Source organism: Schistocerca piceifrons, chromosome X (assembly GCF_021461385.2).
Source record: "Schistocerca piceifrons isolate TAMUIC-IGC-003096 chromosome X, iqSchPice1.1, whole genome shotgun sequence".
In the NCBI taxonomy this organism is placed as follows: domain Eukaryota; kingdom Metazoa; phylum Arthropoda; class Insecta; order Orthoptera; family Acrididae; genus Schistocerca; species Schistocerca piceifrons.
In genome coordinates this window covers 713079287-713098797 of record NC_060149.1, presented here as the reverse complement: position 1 = coordinate 713098797, position 19511 = coordinate 713079287, and the positions used below count along the sequence as shown (strand labels likewise).

The 19511-nt window shown below is 36.6% G+C and overlaps 1 protein-coding gene across 1 annotated transcript in view; it reads right to left on the bottom strand.

Annotated features, from left to right (window-relative positions):
* Positions 1–19511, bottom strand: part of LOC124722664 (inactive phospholipase C-like protein 1) — a 342264-nt gene that overhangs the window by 96025 nt on the left and 226728 nt on the right. Inside the window, exon 8 of the mRNA XM_047247809.1 lies at positions 2289–2467. Within this exon, the coding sequence (XP_047103765.1) occupies positions 2289–2467 (179 nt within the window). The remainder of the gene's footprint in view (positions 1–2288; positions 2468–19511) is intronic.

Below are 19511 nucleotides of genomic sequence, written 5' to 3'. Positions count from 1 at the left end.
AGAGGCTACAACATTCACTTTATAAATTAATAAAAGTACTGAAGTTAACCATCGTTCCATTAAAACTACACATTTGTGTATTTGAAGTCCACAAAAAATTGTTCTCAATTAAACATACATGTTGATATGATACCAAAAAGATTGATGAAAGGTATGCTAGAGTTCCACTGCTCCATAGTGTAATAATGCATCATGTCTCTGTGACTCAGCAGTCAGTGTACAAAAGTCTAAGGAAACAATTGTACATGAAGTTCTCAAACAACTCTCATAAAATGGATTTGCTTAAAACAGAATGAATAGTTATTACAGTGGATCACAGTGGATGCTGAAGTTTCAGAATCAAATAATCATCCACAGTATGTGGCCCAAATGTGTGTATTTAACTACTAACAGACTTTTTTTCATTTCTTGATTTAATTTATTGACCAACACGTAGAGAACAGCGTGTATTTTGTACATTTATTTAAGAAGAAACAGTGAACAACTGAGGTGAATCAGAAGTGACATATATCTTTTGTTGTTGAATATTAAAAACATCATTATTGAAAAAAGATGTAATTCTTGGTCAAGAAGCTATTGTAACATCTGTTTGGGTTTGCCAGTATCATAAATCATTTCAGAGGAGCTTCAAAGTTAGGAATAAGTATCTGAATAATATACACCCACATTATTTATATATTATTTAACAGAAGGAGTAGCCACTACCAGCATTCCAGAAAGCTTTCGGATGAGGATGAGACAGAAGATGCAGCTAAATGAACACCAAGTAACAGCCCAAATGTAAGACATTTGGCAAAAATAATAATGATAATGGACATCACACAGTGTGAACCAGACAGGTCTGAAGCACCATAGCACACCATTTTTAAGACAAAGCGAGTTTTGGTAGTGATTATGCTGGTTATTTCTGTCTCCATAAAGTGAATATATTCATAATAAGCAAAACTAAATCAACAGTAGGGAATTGTTTCAAATTTTACATAAATACAAGAATCTATGACACTGTGTCACAGTTTATGACAGCAACTGTTCTTCATTCAGTATAACTGCACCATTTGCTCATACTTTAATATGTATCATTTTGAATGGAAATCAATCATCAAGACTGTCTCATAAAATCTCATTGGCAACTGTTAATACAGATGTACCAGCTGAGTGGCACTGGGGTGCTAACAAACAGCATCAGCCTACAAAAAGAGAGAAAACAAAAACTGCGTAGGCTCTAATCTGATGAACACCTATACCGAATTCAAATTCTGTCTCCGACTAAGACTTGAGCCCAAAGCTTTCCCTTTTGCAAGCAGTATACTAAGATTTATGATTAAAAGGACAGGGCAGTAGGTGGCGGTAAAGACAGGAAAATATCATAATTTAATGCTTTTTTGGCAGCTGAACAAAAACTGAGGGAAAGGAAAGGAAATAGTAAAAGAAATGGCAAAAGGAGGGGCTATTTGACAATCTTCAAGAGTTTCAGAACTCGAAGGCTATTTTCATGATACAAAAATTTATGTTCTAAACAATATCATAACTCGGGCAATACTGTGCCAATATAGAACTACTAGCAGATTTAATCTACATTGTTCTACACTATTACACTTACGCTTGTATAATTATTTACTAAACTATTATCAATTTACTTCCAGATACTGATTTATTTCATAACTGTAGAATTTCGCCATTGTCATCATGCAGGAAGAATCTATATGAAATGAGTACATCTCACAGTGCCTTTTAATCATTCTACCTTCACCCCACAGGTTTTGGTTAATAGAGAAGCCAGTTTCACAACATGATGTTTGTCGAATAAAACTCATATACATTTCCATTCAAGGATACTTATACTTAAACCTCACGTAATTTTGTGGTATCATAGCAATAGCAAGACAAGAAACCTATTTAAATTTACTACAGTATTTTAATCTTCAATTGTATCAATATTTCATATTCTTTTGTGATCTTCACAGCTACAAACAAGTAGTGGTACAAATCTTCGTTGCTCCTCTCTCGTGAACACTTTCCTTCCTCCAAATAACAATGATGTCAAGTTGCCCAATGTGATTTGAAAGCTTCAGAAATATTTTATGATTAGACAAAACAGCAAATAAATGCTATACATTCAATAACTCCTGTACACAATTTTTAGAAAAATACTTGGATTGTTATCCTCTGTAAAGCATCCACGTCCTGTAGAAACAATCATTATACAAAACAAACTGTCCAGTATACTTCATGATGAGGTTTTTTTGTAGAATCATTACGTAAAGTTTAGTTTTAACAAAGTACACCACCTTTATATGCAGTACTTGAGGTTTCACTCCAGGTATCCAGTCTTTCATATCAGATTTATATAAAGTGAAGTGATCTCGCATGATTTCTGGCTTTAAAACATATCCACATCCCCCATTTTCACGAAATCGTCCGTCATTTATGTCCATCAAATGGCCAGAGCCATGGTAGTTTAAGGCCACTACGAAATAAAAGTTAAACATTTAGAATGGTGTAGGACAGCATGCAGATGATAGACACTATGTTACTATAAAGAACATTTAATCTACATACTGGAGATCAGGTGTTCTCAAGCTGTACTAGTCATGATTTACTAATCTGTAGGACCAAGTGCAATTATTAGGAGAGAGTTTGACAGTAATTATATTCTCATTTGTAGTAAATCAACAGTAACAGTGGTGTTCTTGGTCATTTTCATTCCTTTTAGACTAGAACTGAAAATGAGTCATTTTAACTCTCAATCAATAACTAAATTTTTATTGTGTTTCTAGATATATTGGATTTATTTTGTAACTTTTAGCAAATCTTTTCATCTTATGCTTCCAGTTCCTGTACATGATGGCGTTTTCCAATCTTTGCTGGCTCATATAGTAAGCATTATGCATACCTATCATTTCAGTTTCATTTTTTCCAGGCCAGAAAGGACTATCAACCTTGATACATCAACAGTTCACTAAAATCATTATAATTCCTAAATTATCCACACTAACTCATGTCATCTTACTCTTTTCTTCTGAATGTCATAAACATATTAACATTGATTGTAATCTTACTTGTTTCTTCTCTTGCACCACTAATAACTCTCATACTTAAATTAGTTAAATTCTGTCAGATACACAGATTTTTAATAGCCCTAAACTATAAGCATTATAATTTAAAACCAATAGTTTAGTCTATAGGCACTGAATCTACATGAAATAACAATTTCCCTGAGTGTTTAACATATCACTGATATTTGTTGACAGTAAAATGAATTCCTATCAATATTCTGTCTCTTTTGTTTAAAAAAACCTGAAAGTTCTCTAGAATTGTAAAAAATGCTGTTTGAAAGGTCTAAAATTTTTATGCTCATTCCCAGATACTTTTTCTGATCTCTTACTAGAAATCACTGCATTTCTTCTAAATCTTCTTTGTTTAAAAATGACCTTTTATGTAATTTCTCCATAAACTAAAGGTAAAATAATAAATCTCTATTGTAGAGCTAGTACTCAATTTTTGTAACAATACAGCTGCTGTTGATTTTCTCTATGGAATACTTTATTTAAGGTGATCATGTACCACTGCTTAACCAATTTGTATACCTCTTATCATGCCATTTCTAAGAGCAGAATGTTGAGAGTTTCAAAAGTATCCCTCTATGGAGTCACTTCTTCACTATACTGAACATTATTTCTTGATACAACTATCTTTGATTCATCTGCTTCACCTTTTATATCTTATCACTAGCTAAAATCTCACATCTTAGGAAATAAAATGGTCAGAGTCATTTTATTTATTGTTTGCACTATGAAGGTAACCATACCAAATTTGAACATATGACATGTGTGTGTTGATGTCTGCCTTTATATAGAGTGAGTCACGATCTCTGCAAAAAATGTATCAGAATTGTAGATACTGCAAAGAGGATAACTTATTCTCAACAAAGTCACAATTCATTTAGAATGTGTGCACCCATGTTTGAAGCACATTATCATGGTATATTATGTTAATTTAGTTGTAAGTAAGTTTGACTGAAGGAAAAAAGGCAGCAAGTACATATCAAATCTGATTGCTAAGAGGATCTTACGAGTCCACATTATGGCTTCTGTACAATGTAACAAATGGATGATACTGAAATAAGCATTCCAAACAACAAAACTATTCAATGTTAACATGGTACCTGGTCCTGAAGGAATGACAATTAGATTTTACATTGTAATAGCTGCAGGATTAGTTCTTTTCCAATCTCATATTTATCAATAGTCTTTCACAAAGAAAACAGTCAAATGTGTCTGGCAAAAGAGCGGAGGTCCATCCTGTTTATAAGAAGTGGAAAATGTCAGATGACAGAGCTACAAAGCAAGATCAGCAACATCAGTCTGTTGCAGGGTTTTAAAGCATGTCCTAAAGCACATATATAATGAGCACAAATTCAAAAATACCATAATCTGGTCTTCCTATATTTTTCAGAGCCATTTGATACTGCGTGGCATTATTAAATGATAACCATGACATGACTGCATGGAGTATCTTCTCAGATATGAGGGTGGCATGCTGAATTTTTGATTGATAGAAAACAATCTCTTATAGAAGAAGAGGAATGGTGGACAGAAATAATGTAAATCACATGGGGTGAGACCCAAATAAGTGAAATAGGAATATTAAAGCTCTTAATATACATAAATGGCATGTCAGACAGGGTCAGCAGCACTTTCATATTGTTTGATGACAAATGTATTGTCTAAAGAAAGCATCAGGTAGATTATTGTCAGGATATGCAAAATGATGTAATAATATTTCCACTTGGTGTATTCAATAGCAACTTCCTCAAAAGATGTATAAATGCAAAGTAATGCTACAGACAAGATAAACAACCCAATAGTATATTGTTATACCATTTGAATACCTGGGGGGAATACCATGATATTGAATGAGATGAACATGCAAAATCGGTAGCAGGGAATACAAATGGAGGGCTTCTGAGAGAATGCATTGTATTTATTATGGTAACCACATACAAGAAACTAGAATAAATTATTATAGAGTGCTGTTCCAGGGTTTGGGGTCCTCATTAAGTAGGCTGTACAGCAAATATAGTAGGTACTGAGAAAAACATATTTTGGATTTTAAAAAAATCAGCACAGGCCATGTGACACTGTAACAGAAATGTTCCAGGAGCTTAAATTGGAATCTTCATAAGAAAGGTGGCATTGTTCTCACCAAACCCAGTATGGTGAATTTAGGTAACTGGTATTCAAGTAGAATGAATGTGTAATAATTCACTGCTTTAGTGGTATTCTTGGGAAGGGGTCATGAGAGTGAGATAAGATAGGTCAGAGCACATATGGAGACATGCAGATAGCTGTTTCTTCCTCACTTCATTTATAAATGGAATAGGTTAGAGATTCATTAATGTCTGTACAAAGTACCTAGCATATTGCATTGTCAGTGGTTTGTGCAGTACATATGCAGGTAGGTATAGATATAGAGATAAGTCTGATTAATGAGAATGAAAAAATTGATATTATAACACAAAAACATTCTAGTTGATCATGTGACTATAAAAGAATGACGCTGCCATTCTGCAACACAATAAAACTTCCACCCTTATGCTTATGCCGAAGTCCTTACAAAACACAAAATTTTGGAAGCTTTATCAAACTTGCCTTATCATCATATGAAATAAGAGGCAACTAAACTATTGTTGTCAAATACAAAATGGACTCCATTAAAATGTGACACACAAGCACCACATAGTGGAAGCTGCTCTTGCCTGAATGTGACTATTCACACACATTTTTGCAACCTTGCCACATCAGCATACCTGATATGAGGTAAGCAAGGCTGAGGAGTTAGCTTCACAAACCACAATTGCTGTCCTTCACTATTAGCCACATTTCATCTCACAGTTATTTTAGATTCAACGGTGTGAAGACAACCTGAAGAAGAATGACACATTATTTTCCCTTCAGTTGCAGGACATGATGGAAGTCCCATATCTTTTACTTCATTTTTCTCTGAAGGGTATGTTAGTGGCAGCTCTTGTAGTGTACTGACAGCAAGGGAATTGGAATAAATGCAGATGTTTCAGCCTTTGGAGTGTCATAGTGGGTCCAGTGCAAATGAATGAAACTTTAAATGTACGAAACTAGTTTCAAAGTGTTCAGGCAATAAAATGTCAGTAACCAATGAAGAGCGTCTTGTTAAAAAATAAATCTTACTCAGGAGACTCATATGATTCATGTCAAGCATATTCAGGAAAGGAAGAATGTATTTAGTGTAAATCTTTAACATCAAATTCATCCTACGAATATGTAAGGAAAGGTAACAGCCAAGAAATAAGCTACCTTTTTGAAAAACTTCTATCCAATCCTCATCCACAAAAGCACATTACAAGAAAGGAACTCCATTATTTCTCAGTGGCCAAAATGGAATTGCAAAATAGATCAACTAAATTCAATATCTAGGAAAAATAATCAAAAATTCGTATTTAAACCTTAAAACTAGTGAAGACGCAGTAAGCGAATTACAAAAAGTCTGTGTCAAAATACATTCAACTAAGAAATGAGTAACTCAAAATGAAAACTAAGACATCAGGAAATAATATTGTGTCTGAACCATTATTTCAATCAAAATTTTGATCAGTGGAGCCATATGACTAATTGAAGATGCAGAAGAATAAGACAAGGAGCTCCTAAGGGAAAATTCTGGCTCAGTTTGTACAAAGAGAATCAGTAGGGGAAGAAGATTTCATGAATTATATCAACAGTCTGCAAAAACTTCTTACACATTCAGGAAAAAGTGAGTGAAATTCTAAGGTCACACTTTTAGAATGGTAAATTTTGAGACGGGCTAAAATAATTTCATGTTTTTTTTTTTCCCTTTCAGTGAAAGTTCAGTACATACGACTAATTGAAAGAGATCACCAGGAAATAAGTATCACAGAGGACACTGTAGAGAACAAAACTAAATTCTAAATTGTAATTGATGTCAGCAATTTACAGAAAAGACAAACACTAGGTGTAGTAACAGGATGGGAAGAATTTGCTACAAGAAGGAAGGAAACACATTAAGTTCAGATGCACTTTGCAGACGGGTGTAACAAAGCAATTACAACAATATTTTAAAGTTTATTGAATGTGCCTCTCAAATACATATACCATGCATGATACTTTAAACTGAGGTGCATAACACCAGAACAACATGCCAGCAGGAAGAGGTTTCTTAACAACATATCCTCTTCATTATATTTACAATTCTTCAGAGTGTGTCAATGAGATCTTGACTCACCAAGCTTCCTTGAAAATCACTGTTTGATTTTTGTTTGTATTTCCTGGTAAGTTCGGCCGCTGTTTACTTATTTTCTCACATTTTTATAAATAATGACATCAACTCAAGAATAAATGATTTGTGATTTTTAATTTTAATAGTATCTTGCAAGTGTTATCAGCATCAGAGTAAACTGCCATCAACCATTTCTTTGTGTACATTACTTCATATCCCTACACCTAATACAAGGTGTACGGAAGAAATATGCAATAACACAGTATGTTTTGCAAAAGGCAAACTGATCATTTTGAAAGAGTGTGGGATCGTGGCAGGAGTCTGCAGGACTGAAAACACCATCTCACAAGCTGTACTCATGAGCAGTTCTCCACTACTAGTGCCTCGACTTACTGCAGATGGAATTGATGTGGCTCTTATTCATGGACAAAACTCTAAATGTTACCACATGTTAGTGTAACACTAATGCCACTTGGTGGGTACTAGAGGGCAGTTGATCTTTAATGTGTCAAAAAACTTCCTCCTCAAAGGCAACTGTTTGCATTGAGTGTGGATGCCAGCATGTACTTTTGACATCTAATACTGAACAGAAATGCAGAATATTTGATACAGTGTTCAGAAGGCTTGCCATATGCATAGCAAATTTGTCAACACCACATGGTACTGCTGTACGCACGGTGAAACTTAACAAGCATAATGTACACACTTCGGTACACATGGATGCTGTAATTTTGGAAACACACCAGGCACAAAATATGATACCTGAACTGGTCTGAATATCAAATGATGTGGAGTATTTCTGTTGGAACTGTATGCAATTGCACAGCAACTCTGACAGTTCCACAAACTTTGTCATTTGTAGCAGGATATTGGTCATTCTATTCTTTACTACTTGTACACGCTATACTGTTGTCACAAAAGTTGCGGTATTGTTTGTATCATTTCCTTTGCTAGTATGATGTTGACTTTTCTGCACTAACTCCAGTAATTTTTACATAAAAAAGAAATATAAATTGTCTTCTGTTAGCCATATTATCTTTTAGTAATGACCGTACAGAAATCATTTATATCATAGGTATACGTGTGATTTTTTTAAAAATCTTATTTGTTTTTAGTAATTATACAATTCAAAAAGATGTTCAGCATTCCATACAACTAAAAATACTATCTTGTTTATTCTTTCATGATAGTCTTGTCTGTTTTGACCTAAAATGGTCTCCATAATATAGTCTATCCTTCCGTGACAATATTTGCGTTAAAATATTATACGTATTTCCAGAGGAAGAAAAAAAAAAGAAAAGGATGCAATTCTGCCAAATTTGTTTGTCTTGTTTCTTTAAACACCAAATACTCCTGTTTCTACCCATCCCTTTCCCTTATCAGCATTCTTTTTGTCAAACCTGTCACTATTTTCTGTGTTCAAAATAAAACTTTTTGACCTCATAGCACAAGGAAACGTATCATTCCTTTCTGTAATAGTTCTACTGTATTTAAGAGAATTCATACATCAACTTAAATGACACACACTTCAGTGTTACTTTCAGTTTGTCCAGCTTTTTTACTAAGTGATGCTCTTGGACTATAAGTGGTGGTATTCAGAAAATATGAAACAATTTTTCTTAGCTAAAATGTGATTTCTAGCATGTTGTCAAATAATACTCAAAATATGCTGATTGTTTTTCAGTTTTCATTAGTTTCAGCACCAACTACTAAATTTTACCTCTTATTCATAAATTAACTTGCTTTAAATGCTTACTGCAATTCAGTAGTGGATGCCAGCATATTTTCTTATTGCAAGAAATAAGAATATTAACATTCAGCAGGAATAGTACCTGTAAACACTTAATATTTCTCAGCCATTACTGCTTATAATAAAACATAATGCATTATGTGAGACACTCGTATTCGTTAGTGGCTGAGAAGAGTTTCTAGGCTAATTACACTATTGTAAGATGTTGATAATTTTTATAATTATCTTGATTGAATACTAAAATGGTTTCTCAGTTACCACCTTGGCTTTTTCCTTCTTGAACATTGATGTAGCTAACTCAAAGATTCCCTGTAGATGGCATAATGGGCCACGTAACTTTAAAACTGCACAAAATATGACACACTTTTTCAGTATTGAAATCTCCTCCTTTTTTGTAATATTTATGAATACAGCAAAGTCACAGTGAAAATATGGCCTTTCTACCATCTTTCCAAGAATAGCTAATATCAAAGTTAACAGTAACAACATTAGTACTGATAAGGAAATATGAATGCAGAACCCTGTACATTCTAGCAGATATAAGGTTGTCTTAAAAATGAGGCAGGTAAGTTTTAATGGTTGTGCCCATAAACAATATCACTCATGATGAATTAAGATCAATGACTGAATTCCTCATTTTAATAAAATACACCATGATTGGTGATAAAAATTAAGTTTTCTGTATCAGTGTGGAGTCAAAACAGCATTTAATGCTTTGGTGCCATTCAAATAAAAATTCAACACAATCTCCATGGAAAGCCATTGCAGTTGTGTTTCTGAACCAAAGTAGATGGTGGATTTCACAAACACTGGAACATCAATAACTTGTAAAATGCGTGGCAAAATACTTTCAAAACTGAGAGATGCTATTCAAAACTAACAATAAAGAAAATTGGCATCTGTAACTGTCTTGATTACTGACACTGTTTAATCACACACTAACATCCTCTTCATTTAGTCTGTTTAGATCTTATTGAAACCTTTTTGTATGTGAAAAATGGGGATTTGCACCAAAGTTAGGAGTCCACATTAAACTTTATGTCCACCTATAACTGACTGGCTAAAACAATACTAAGACTGAAGGAAGATGAGGACATACTATCTCAAACAGAACTGCATTCAGTAAAGCACTATGTTGTTCAAACCAATCTTCAGGTTGAGGATAGCTTGAACTTTACTTGTAGCTATAAATTAATCATTTGATTCCTGAGTGTGACTTCTATTTTGACCATGAACATTGCATAAAAACATGCATGTTACAATTAAGAATACACCCATCATAGATTTGGCAGCTACATTTACAGTCACTCAATAAATAATACCCGATGTTCAACAACTACAAATGAGAGGCAAGGAAATATACAAATAAACATCGTATTCTTCATTTGTGTTCCTCTCTCTTTGTAAGAACACCTTTCATGCCACTGTACACGAAGTGATGAGCAATGAATAAAACACACTGAACAGAATGAATTGTTTAGTATAAACTATTTTTAAAAGCTGAAAAAGTGAAATTAGTTGAAGGTATTACTGTAGGATGCAACTGAAGTCCTTTATTTACTTATCTTTGATAGATGTCAATATCCCATTCACAGCAGAGCACTTAAAGATGTAAATTTTCCTACACCTGACAATGAATGATAAAATGACTATTCATGAACTTGTTTCAAATAATTGCTTTAGAATTTTTCATGAGAGATTTCTTGTAATTAGGGAAAAACTGAACTAAAATTGTGTGATTATGAGTTAAATTGTATCCTCTTGATTGCAAGTTCAGGATTTCACCACTATTATCCCATTCTGCATGAAAATCTATGTGGCAAATATTTGTGAAGCTGTACCATAATTCTGAGTTTCTGCTTTTGACATGCTGATGCTGCAACATGTGCAAAGAGAGTAACAGAGAAATTTAATTAGTTTTCCTAATGGTTCAGTTACCTTGCTGGTTAAAGATGCAAGATGTTCTGAGGAGAAAGAAAGATGTCCAGGCATGTTTTGAGAGATGAGGGGACAAGCTTAAAAAGGATGAGGGAATATAATATAATTTAAATTGCAGGAAAACAGATGAAATAGTAAGAGTAGAAATGTATTGAGAAGTGGAAGCTAAGTAAGTTAATAATGTAAGCAGATGGGGGACAAAATTTGAGAACATAAAATTTGCAAATGATAGAAGACTGCCAGAAATTAGAGTAACACTAATTAAAATGTTGAAAAATTTTCATGAAAGGAGTTACAGTATTGCTTGAGAAAAAATTTGTTATGATATATGTACAAAAGTTGCCATTACCTGATATGCACTACAAAGAATTATCAGTAGTTTTAACTGCAAAATTTCAGTAGTTCTGAACAGGAAAGAATGCCTATTTGTTTCCATAAGTGAATAAAAGGCAGTGTGCTTCACAAATAATTTATATTTAAACGAATTTGGTGAGGAGAACATTTGTAATCAGGTTGAAGCATACAACATCCACACAATAAACGTGATGCATTGGCATTTAGAACACAATCAGAGATGTAAATTACAGTATAATCAGCACTACAGCACAAAACTGTATGGAAACAATTTCGAAGAAGATACAAGTTCAGGCTAAGCTCAAAAAACCTTGCACAGGTCCTGAAATACTAGTTTGACGAATGTTAATATTTTTCTGTTCTCTAGCTCATATTGTGGTAATACAACAAATATATCATCTGAGACTACAGTACACATGTGGAAGAATGGAGTCTACTGTGAGATGATCTGTGTCAACTGAAATGACAAATTACTGACATGACTCCATTATTTGCAGTCATATCAGATTTTGATTTCCTCCTCACCACATTGAGACCAATTTTTTGGATGGCTATTGAGAGGTGGGCAAATGTTGCTGTTTCAGAAATAGGATAAATAAAGAAGGAAGATTCAAGAAGGTCATTGCATCTGAGACTGCACAAGCCAAAAAGAATTTCTATGAGAAGAAGCAGCCACTACCATCCAAAATTATAGACCAATGGAAATTCGGAGTAAAGTTCTGTATGGGTGTGAAACACGGACAATAGAGAAGAGAGAACTCGTGTGAGTAGGAGCCTTTCAAATGTGGTATTACAGGGGACTGCTGAAGATGGTTCAAATGGTTCTGAGCACTATGGGACTTAACAGCTATGGTCATCAGTCCCCTGTTGAAGATCAGTTTGACTGATTGATTAAGGAATGAAAATGTTCTGCAATGAGAAAAATGTATAACAAAGAGTGTAATGTAATGAAGAGATTCTAAAGTTGTAATCATGACACAGATAATTGCTGAAACAGGTAGTTAAAAGGATGGGAAAGGAAAGAATCATATGAGCATGCATTGATGTGAGTATCTGAGGCTGTTTGTTATTGATTTGGGATGCAATGGTTACGCTGAAATGAAGACAACAGGTGACAGGAATGGAGAACTGCATCGACCTATCTTGGGGCTCATGACCAAAATAATAACCAGCACAAACAGAAATAACAACAGTTATTGTGATCAGAGATTTATATGGTAGAAAGTTTATCTATTTTGTCCAGTGTGTTCTGTTCATTGCTTGAGATATAATCCTTGAACCAATTACAGTATGGCTGCATTGTTATTATTGACTATTTGAACCAATTCTATTTTTGATATTCTTATTTTACAAAGATTTCATGTTGCATCACATATTTTCAAAAATATTTTGAACTCTTAAAAAACATCATAAAGTATTCTTCAGTGAAAGAATAACTGTTAACTGCAGAAGTCAGTGTTACAAGAAACAGTAATAAAAAATTTGACAAGTTTGCATTAAATAAAAATTTGATTAATCCTTCAGGTTGATTAAGTACACTTTCTGTCAACTTCATAATTCCATGCAACAAAGTGCAATTTGGGCTGCTCCCATCTTTATAATGAAATGTATTGCTTTTATACAAATCAGTGCTGTAATCCTACTACAATACTGTGCCTCATATACACAAAAAACTTCGTTTCAATAGTTATCCAATCTTTTATTTCCAGTCTCTTTTCATTGATATTATTTGCTTCTCACATCAGTAGCTTGGCAGTAATGAACCCCATGATTTTATTACTTCAGTTATAAAAATTAAATAGCTACGATAATAACATATTTGTGTGGCAGATTTTTAGGGTCTTACTGTCACCATACGGTTGCTTGCATAACTGCTACCTTTTTGTTACAGGTCCTGTATCTGCTTTTGTGTTGACATTCCAGTAGTTCCATTGATATATCAAGATGCAAACTAAACAACACCAATGAGAGCCCATATTTTTCATTTCATTCATTTCTTTGTTGCACATGTATGTGTTAGATTTTTTTTACAGAGCGTGGTTTCTAATTTTTATAAAGCGAATAATTTGTATAAAGTGAATAATTTGTATATTATGACAGTTAAGAATTTGCAGTCATTCACTCAGGCCCAGATTTCTTGCTTTTTGTGAGTAGTTGGTTTAACAATTGGACATAGAGATGCCTTCTGGGCTAATGTAAACATTCATTGGCACTGATTTTCTGCATATGATTTCCATAAGCTACTCCAGACCTCAAGTCTGTTGGTTAAGGTGAATGCTCCAGGTTCGTGTGTCAGTCTGGCACAAATTTTCTTTCTTCTCAACATATTTCTTACACTGTGAATGCATGCTGATCTGCACTGGCTTGTCATAGTAAATAGGTGCCAGTGGACTGAAATGCACAGCGCGCACCCGTGGAACCAACAATGACTCGCTGCATAGTGTGCAGAGCCGTTCTTGTGCTTTTTTTCAGAAATCAGTCTTGTTATGGATGTTTTATGAAATATTTTTGTAGAAAATGCACACTTTGGAACACTACATTTAATTATTGCAACAAGATGGGACATATCAATGCTCATCGTTTTCAAGCTAAGAAGCATTCGTTATCATCTGAGGGAAAGACAGGTATAAATGTTGTGCAAATGGTTGGGAAATGGTGTCAACAAATTCAAGCGCAGAGTGAACCAGAGTGCAATGACAAGCTTGGCAAATGCTTGTGCAGAGCTCAGGCTACCCCCATGTGCCACATGAAAGATATAGCTTCCTCTCTCAGCCATTGAATAATGACATGTCACAAGGCTGTCACTCATGTTTGGTCTGTGTGGCTGAAACCATTACTGCAACACCAATCACAGAAAACAATGTTCTCGCATCAGAAGAAATTGTTCATCACACTGCAAATTAATAGTAAGGACATTGTCTTCCAGCTAGACATGAGAGCTGCAACAAACCTCTTAATGTGTAAATGTACCAGCTCATAGGTGCACCATTTTTTCAACCTTGGCAGGTTGAAGTGGTCGGATGCAACGATATGGTCAGGCCTATGAAAGGACTCTGCACTGTTCCTGCTACTTACACTGATCAGCCAGAACATTATGACCCTGTCCAGGTGACAGCAGAGTCACCTGGTGAGAAATGACTGACAGTCAGACACCCTGTCCGTGTGTAGAATGGGGAAGATGTGTGATCTATCTGTTTTTGACAGAGGGCAGACTGTGATGGCCTGGAACCTCGGCATGAGTATTTTGGAAACTGCATGACTTGTCAGGTGTTCGAAGAGTGCTGTGGTGAGTGTCTTCAACATGTGCCAAAACCAAGGTGAAACAATGTCCAGATGTCGTGGGGCTTGGCTACCACCCTTCATTACAGCTGTTGGACATCACAGGCTGGGCAGACTGGTAAAAGAGAACAGGCAGCAAACTGTGGCAGAACTAACATCAAACTTTGATGCTGGGCAGAGTACAAGTGTGCCTGAACTTACAGTGCACCAAACACTCCTTACGATGGGCCTCCACAGCTGAAAATCCATGCATGTGCCAATGTTAACATCATGAGATCAGCAACTACAACTGAAATGGGCGTGTGACCATTGACACTGAATGTTGCTGCAGCATCAGAGCATTGCATGGTCTGATGAATCCCAATACTTTCTTCATTATGCTGATGGGAGGGCATGAATCCATGACGGAGAACAGCTACTTGACACCTATATGAGGTCGGTTCAAAAAATTCTGGAACATTTGAGTTTCATACCAATGGTGTTTTGGAGCAAAATGCAGTTGGCATCCCTCCACACACCTGTGTTTAATGTGTAACTGCCAGAAGTTTCATTGTTGTATGTCTATTAGTTACTGTTCAGTGCTATGTTGAGTAGAACATTGTGTCACGCAGTTTGTGAATTGGGAGATGGTAGAGTTAGAAAATCAATGTGCCTGCATTAAATTTTGTGTGAAACTCAAGAAAACCTTTACAGAGACACATCAAATGATGCAGGAATCCTATGGTGATGAGTTCTTTAGCTGTATTTGGTGTTACAAATAGTTCACACAATTTAAAAATGGCCAGACAGATGTTAAAGATGACCCACATTCAGGACACCCTTCGTCTACTGACGACACTCATGTCAGGAACGTCAACGAAATTGTGTATGCCAATCAAAGAGACTGACTGACTGACTGACTGACTGAGAGATTGCAGAAGAATGTAACATTTCAGTTGGATCATGTCAGGAAATCCTGACACAACATCCTGGAATGCATAGTGTTGTCACCAAGTTCGTCCCATGGCTCGTGAGTCGAGACTAGAAAGACATTTGCCTCACAATCTGTGAAGAGCTTTAGGATTGCGCAAATGAGAATGAGATGTTCCTCAAGAGGATCATAACTGGTGATGAAATGTGGGTCTATAGTTATGATGTTAAGACCAAGGTTCAATCTCTACAGTGGGTCAAGAAAGGCTCTCCAAGACAAAGAGTCGTCAGGTAGGGTCAAATGTCAAAGCCATGCTGACAGTTTCCTTTGACTTTGAAGGATTAATTCATCATGAATTTATGCCACAGGAACAACTGTTAATTGATGGTACTATTGGAATATGTTGTGACACCTGCGAGAAAAAGTGAGAAGTAAATGGCCTGAAATGTGGCGCGACAATGCATGGCTCTTGCATCACGATAACGCACCTGCACATTCATCCCAATTGGTGTATGACTATTGCACAAAAAACGAAATCACTGTGCTTCCTCATTCTCCATACTCTCCAGAGGTGGACGTTGTGCACTTTTTTTATTTCCAAAGTTGTAGACCGCTTTGAAAGAACAAAGATTTGCAACAATAAATGAGATAAAAGAAAATTAGCAGATGGCACTTTGTGCAATCCAGCAAGAGGTGTATCAAGACTACTTCTGGAGGTGGAAGCGGTGTATCAGTTGTGAAGGAGAGTATTTGGAAAAAGACTGTGCACAATAAGTAAGAGGTAAGTGCAGAAAAATTTTGTGGACAAAGTTTTTGTGAACAAATCTTATACTGTAGGATGGAGACAATCTGGCTGTGACTCCATTATGCTCTGGGATATGTTCACTTGGGCACCCACGGATGCAGTGGAGCTTGTGCAAGGTACCATGATGGCCAAGGAGTATCATATACTGGTTGCTGACCACGTACACCCCTTCATGACGATAATGTTTCCCAATGACAGTGGAAATTTTTCAACAAGATAATGTGCCACGTAACAAGACAAGGAGTGTGATGGAGGGGTTCGAGGAACACAGCGGCAAGTTCCAATTGATGTGCTAGTGCCCTGCCCCCCCCCCTCCCCCCCCCCCCCCCAACTCGCCAGATCTGAAGCCAGAACCCAATCAAATGCATCTGGGATATGATTGAATATGGCGTCAGAGCTCATCGCCCCCCCTCCCTGTAATTTATGGGAATTACATGACTTGTGTGTCCAGATGTGGTGCCACCTCTCCCCAGCAACCTACGAAGGCCTGATTGCATCCATGCCATGAAGTGTCGCCACTGTTACCCATGCCAAAGGTACACATACTGGCTATTAGGTAGATGGACATGATGTTCTGCCTAATCAGTGTATAATCAGTTGCAGCAAGATCTGGAAGTGACAGTGGTCAATCAGTTTGCCACACAGAACATCTCTGGAGTTGATGTGTTCCACACATTTGGGCTTACTGTTATGGATGCTGTGCGCATTATATCTGATGCCATTCTGACCTAGGACATTGATTGTTTATGAGCTCAGTACAGGAATCTGGTTTTGGAATGTTTAGGCCCTGTCAAGGATTTTCAAGCCCTCATCATGATTAAACAAAATGCTCAGCCTAAGTTCTGCAAAGCATGAAATGTGCCCTTTGCTCTGCAATGTGGTGTCAAAACATAATTGTATTGATTTTGGATGGATTTTTGACATTACTTGATTCACTTTGATTTGATGAGACAGCTAATGCTAGCAATTGACTCATCCCGGTAGAGCGTCGGCATCATCTTATTGCATCAGGTTTACAGTCTCCATAGGCTGACAGCATTTGCCTCCAAAATGCTGAACCTGACCCAGATCAATCACTTAACCAGTGACAAGTGAATGGTCCACTCCACTGGTGATTGTCCACAAGAAAAAATATGAAATCCATTTGTGTGGTGTCTTTAAAGTCATAATCAATGTGGAAGCTATTACGTATACTTGTCCAGTACCAAAGCTTAAATAATTAGTGGCTATGCTGAGTGGGGGAAATATTTTTTGATACTGATCTCAAAGATGGATACCTCCAAACAGAGGTGGATGATGAGATGAAGCAGAAGCTAGTGATTAACACAGCACAGGAGTTATATACATACAATAGGTTGCCTTTCAGAGTTTCCTGAACCCCGGCAATATTTCAATGACATCTTTAACATGTCACCAAGAAGGTTCCCTACTCCTGCAACTACTTGGACAACATTATTGTCTGGCAAGGCTCATCTGGTCCTCCTGCTAATTTCCAGAAACTATTTCAGTTACTGCAAGATAGGTTTTAACTGCAACCACCAGTGTCAGCTTTCCAAGCCATGAATCAAATACCTGGGCCACATCATCGACTGTTATGGCATGCAGCCTCTCAACAAGCATCTTCAATCAATTAAAGCTCTAGCAATCTCCAATAACTTACAAGATCTTAAGGTTTTCTTGGGTAAAATCACTTATTACACATGGTATATTGCTAACACAGTGAAAATTGCTGTGCCTCTTAACAAAGAGTAGTGCAAACACCAAAAATTCGTCTGAACACAGCAGTGCACACACGCTTATACTAAACTGAAGGAAGCACTCCTGCAATGACTTTGATTGATTCTTTGTGCTAGCAACTGATGCAGTCCAGAAGATCCTCATTGTCATCTTATTGCACAAGATTTACAGCCACAATTGGCTGACAGTGTTTGTCTCCAAGACTCTGAACCTAGCCCAGATCAAATACAGTCAGGTGGAAAAAGAGGCCCTAGCCATGCTAGCCTGCTCGCTGTCTATCCTTCTCATCAATATCTTTACAGCCACAAGTTCACTCTGATTACTGACCTCAAGTCACTTGTTGCATTGTTTGGACTCAGTCGAATGATATCAGAAAGAATAGTGCACAAATTGCAGTGAAGAGCCTTGATTTTAAACAAGCATAATTATGATATCACGTATTGCCCTTCGATACAGCATGCCAAAGCAGACACGTTATCATGGTCACCAGTGGGACATGATAACGAATTTGACCACACTGAGCTCGAATGTCTTCATATTAAAACCATGTTCATGGTCAGTTGGACAATTTTCTGCTAGATGCTTCACTGGTGACATATACTGATGAGATGCTTTGATATGTCCACCGCTATGTTTTGCCAGAATGGCCAGCCAGAAGTACCATCATTTCAGATGCCATTGTCAGAAGGTACTTCACTTTTCATTGTTCTTTATTGATTCATGATGGAGCGCTTCTGCTGCACACTTCACAGGACACACCTCATGTACTCATTCCTGCCTCACTGCAATGCTGAGTGTTAGAATTTCTTCACACATACTGAGAAGAGGCACGCACTAAGCAGCTAGCAAGAATGCATTGTTCATGGGTGGGCATGGGCTGTCAGAGTGAAGCAATGATGAGGAGCTGCTGTTTCTGTCAACAAACTCAGGCCATGCAGTAGCAACAGCAGCAGCAACAGCAGTTCCTTTCATTGCTTAAGCCAGATGGACCATGGCAGAGGGTACACACTGATTGAGTGGGACCCTTTCTATACTCATACTGGTTGGTGGTTGTTGATGCATATTCAAAATTCCCATATGTTATGCCAACGAAGTTGACTATTTCTTCTGCCACTCTCAGAATCATGGCACGGAGTTTTGCCATCAAAAGACTGCCGACCACCTTTGTATCAGACAATGGTCTACAATTTATGGTGCAGGAAGTTTTGGATTTTTGGAACTGCAACAGCATTTCCCACATACACACTGTCCCCTCCATCCTCAGTAGAACAGTGAGGCAGATCGATTTGTTTGCATGTTCAAGTTCAAGGAGTATCACACTAAAGGAAATTTCTTGGTGATTTTTCTAAGTCCATACCTTTCCATGGCTATCAGTGAGTATTTGAGAGCTTAATTTTTGCATGGCTGGCAGCACATGGCATTACTTCATCTCTTGCACCTTTCACATCAGCAAAGAGCCCTTGGTAATC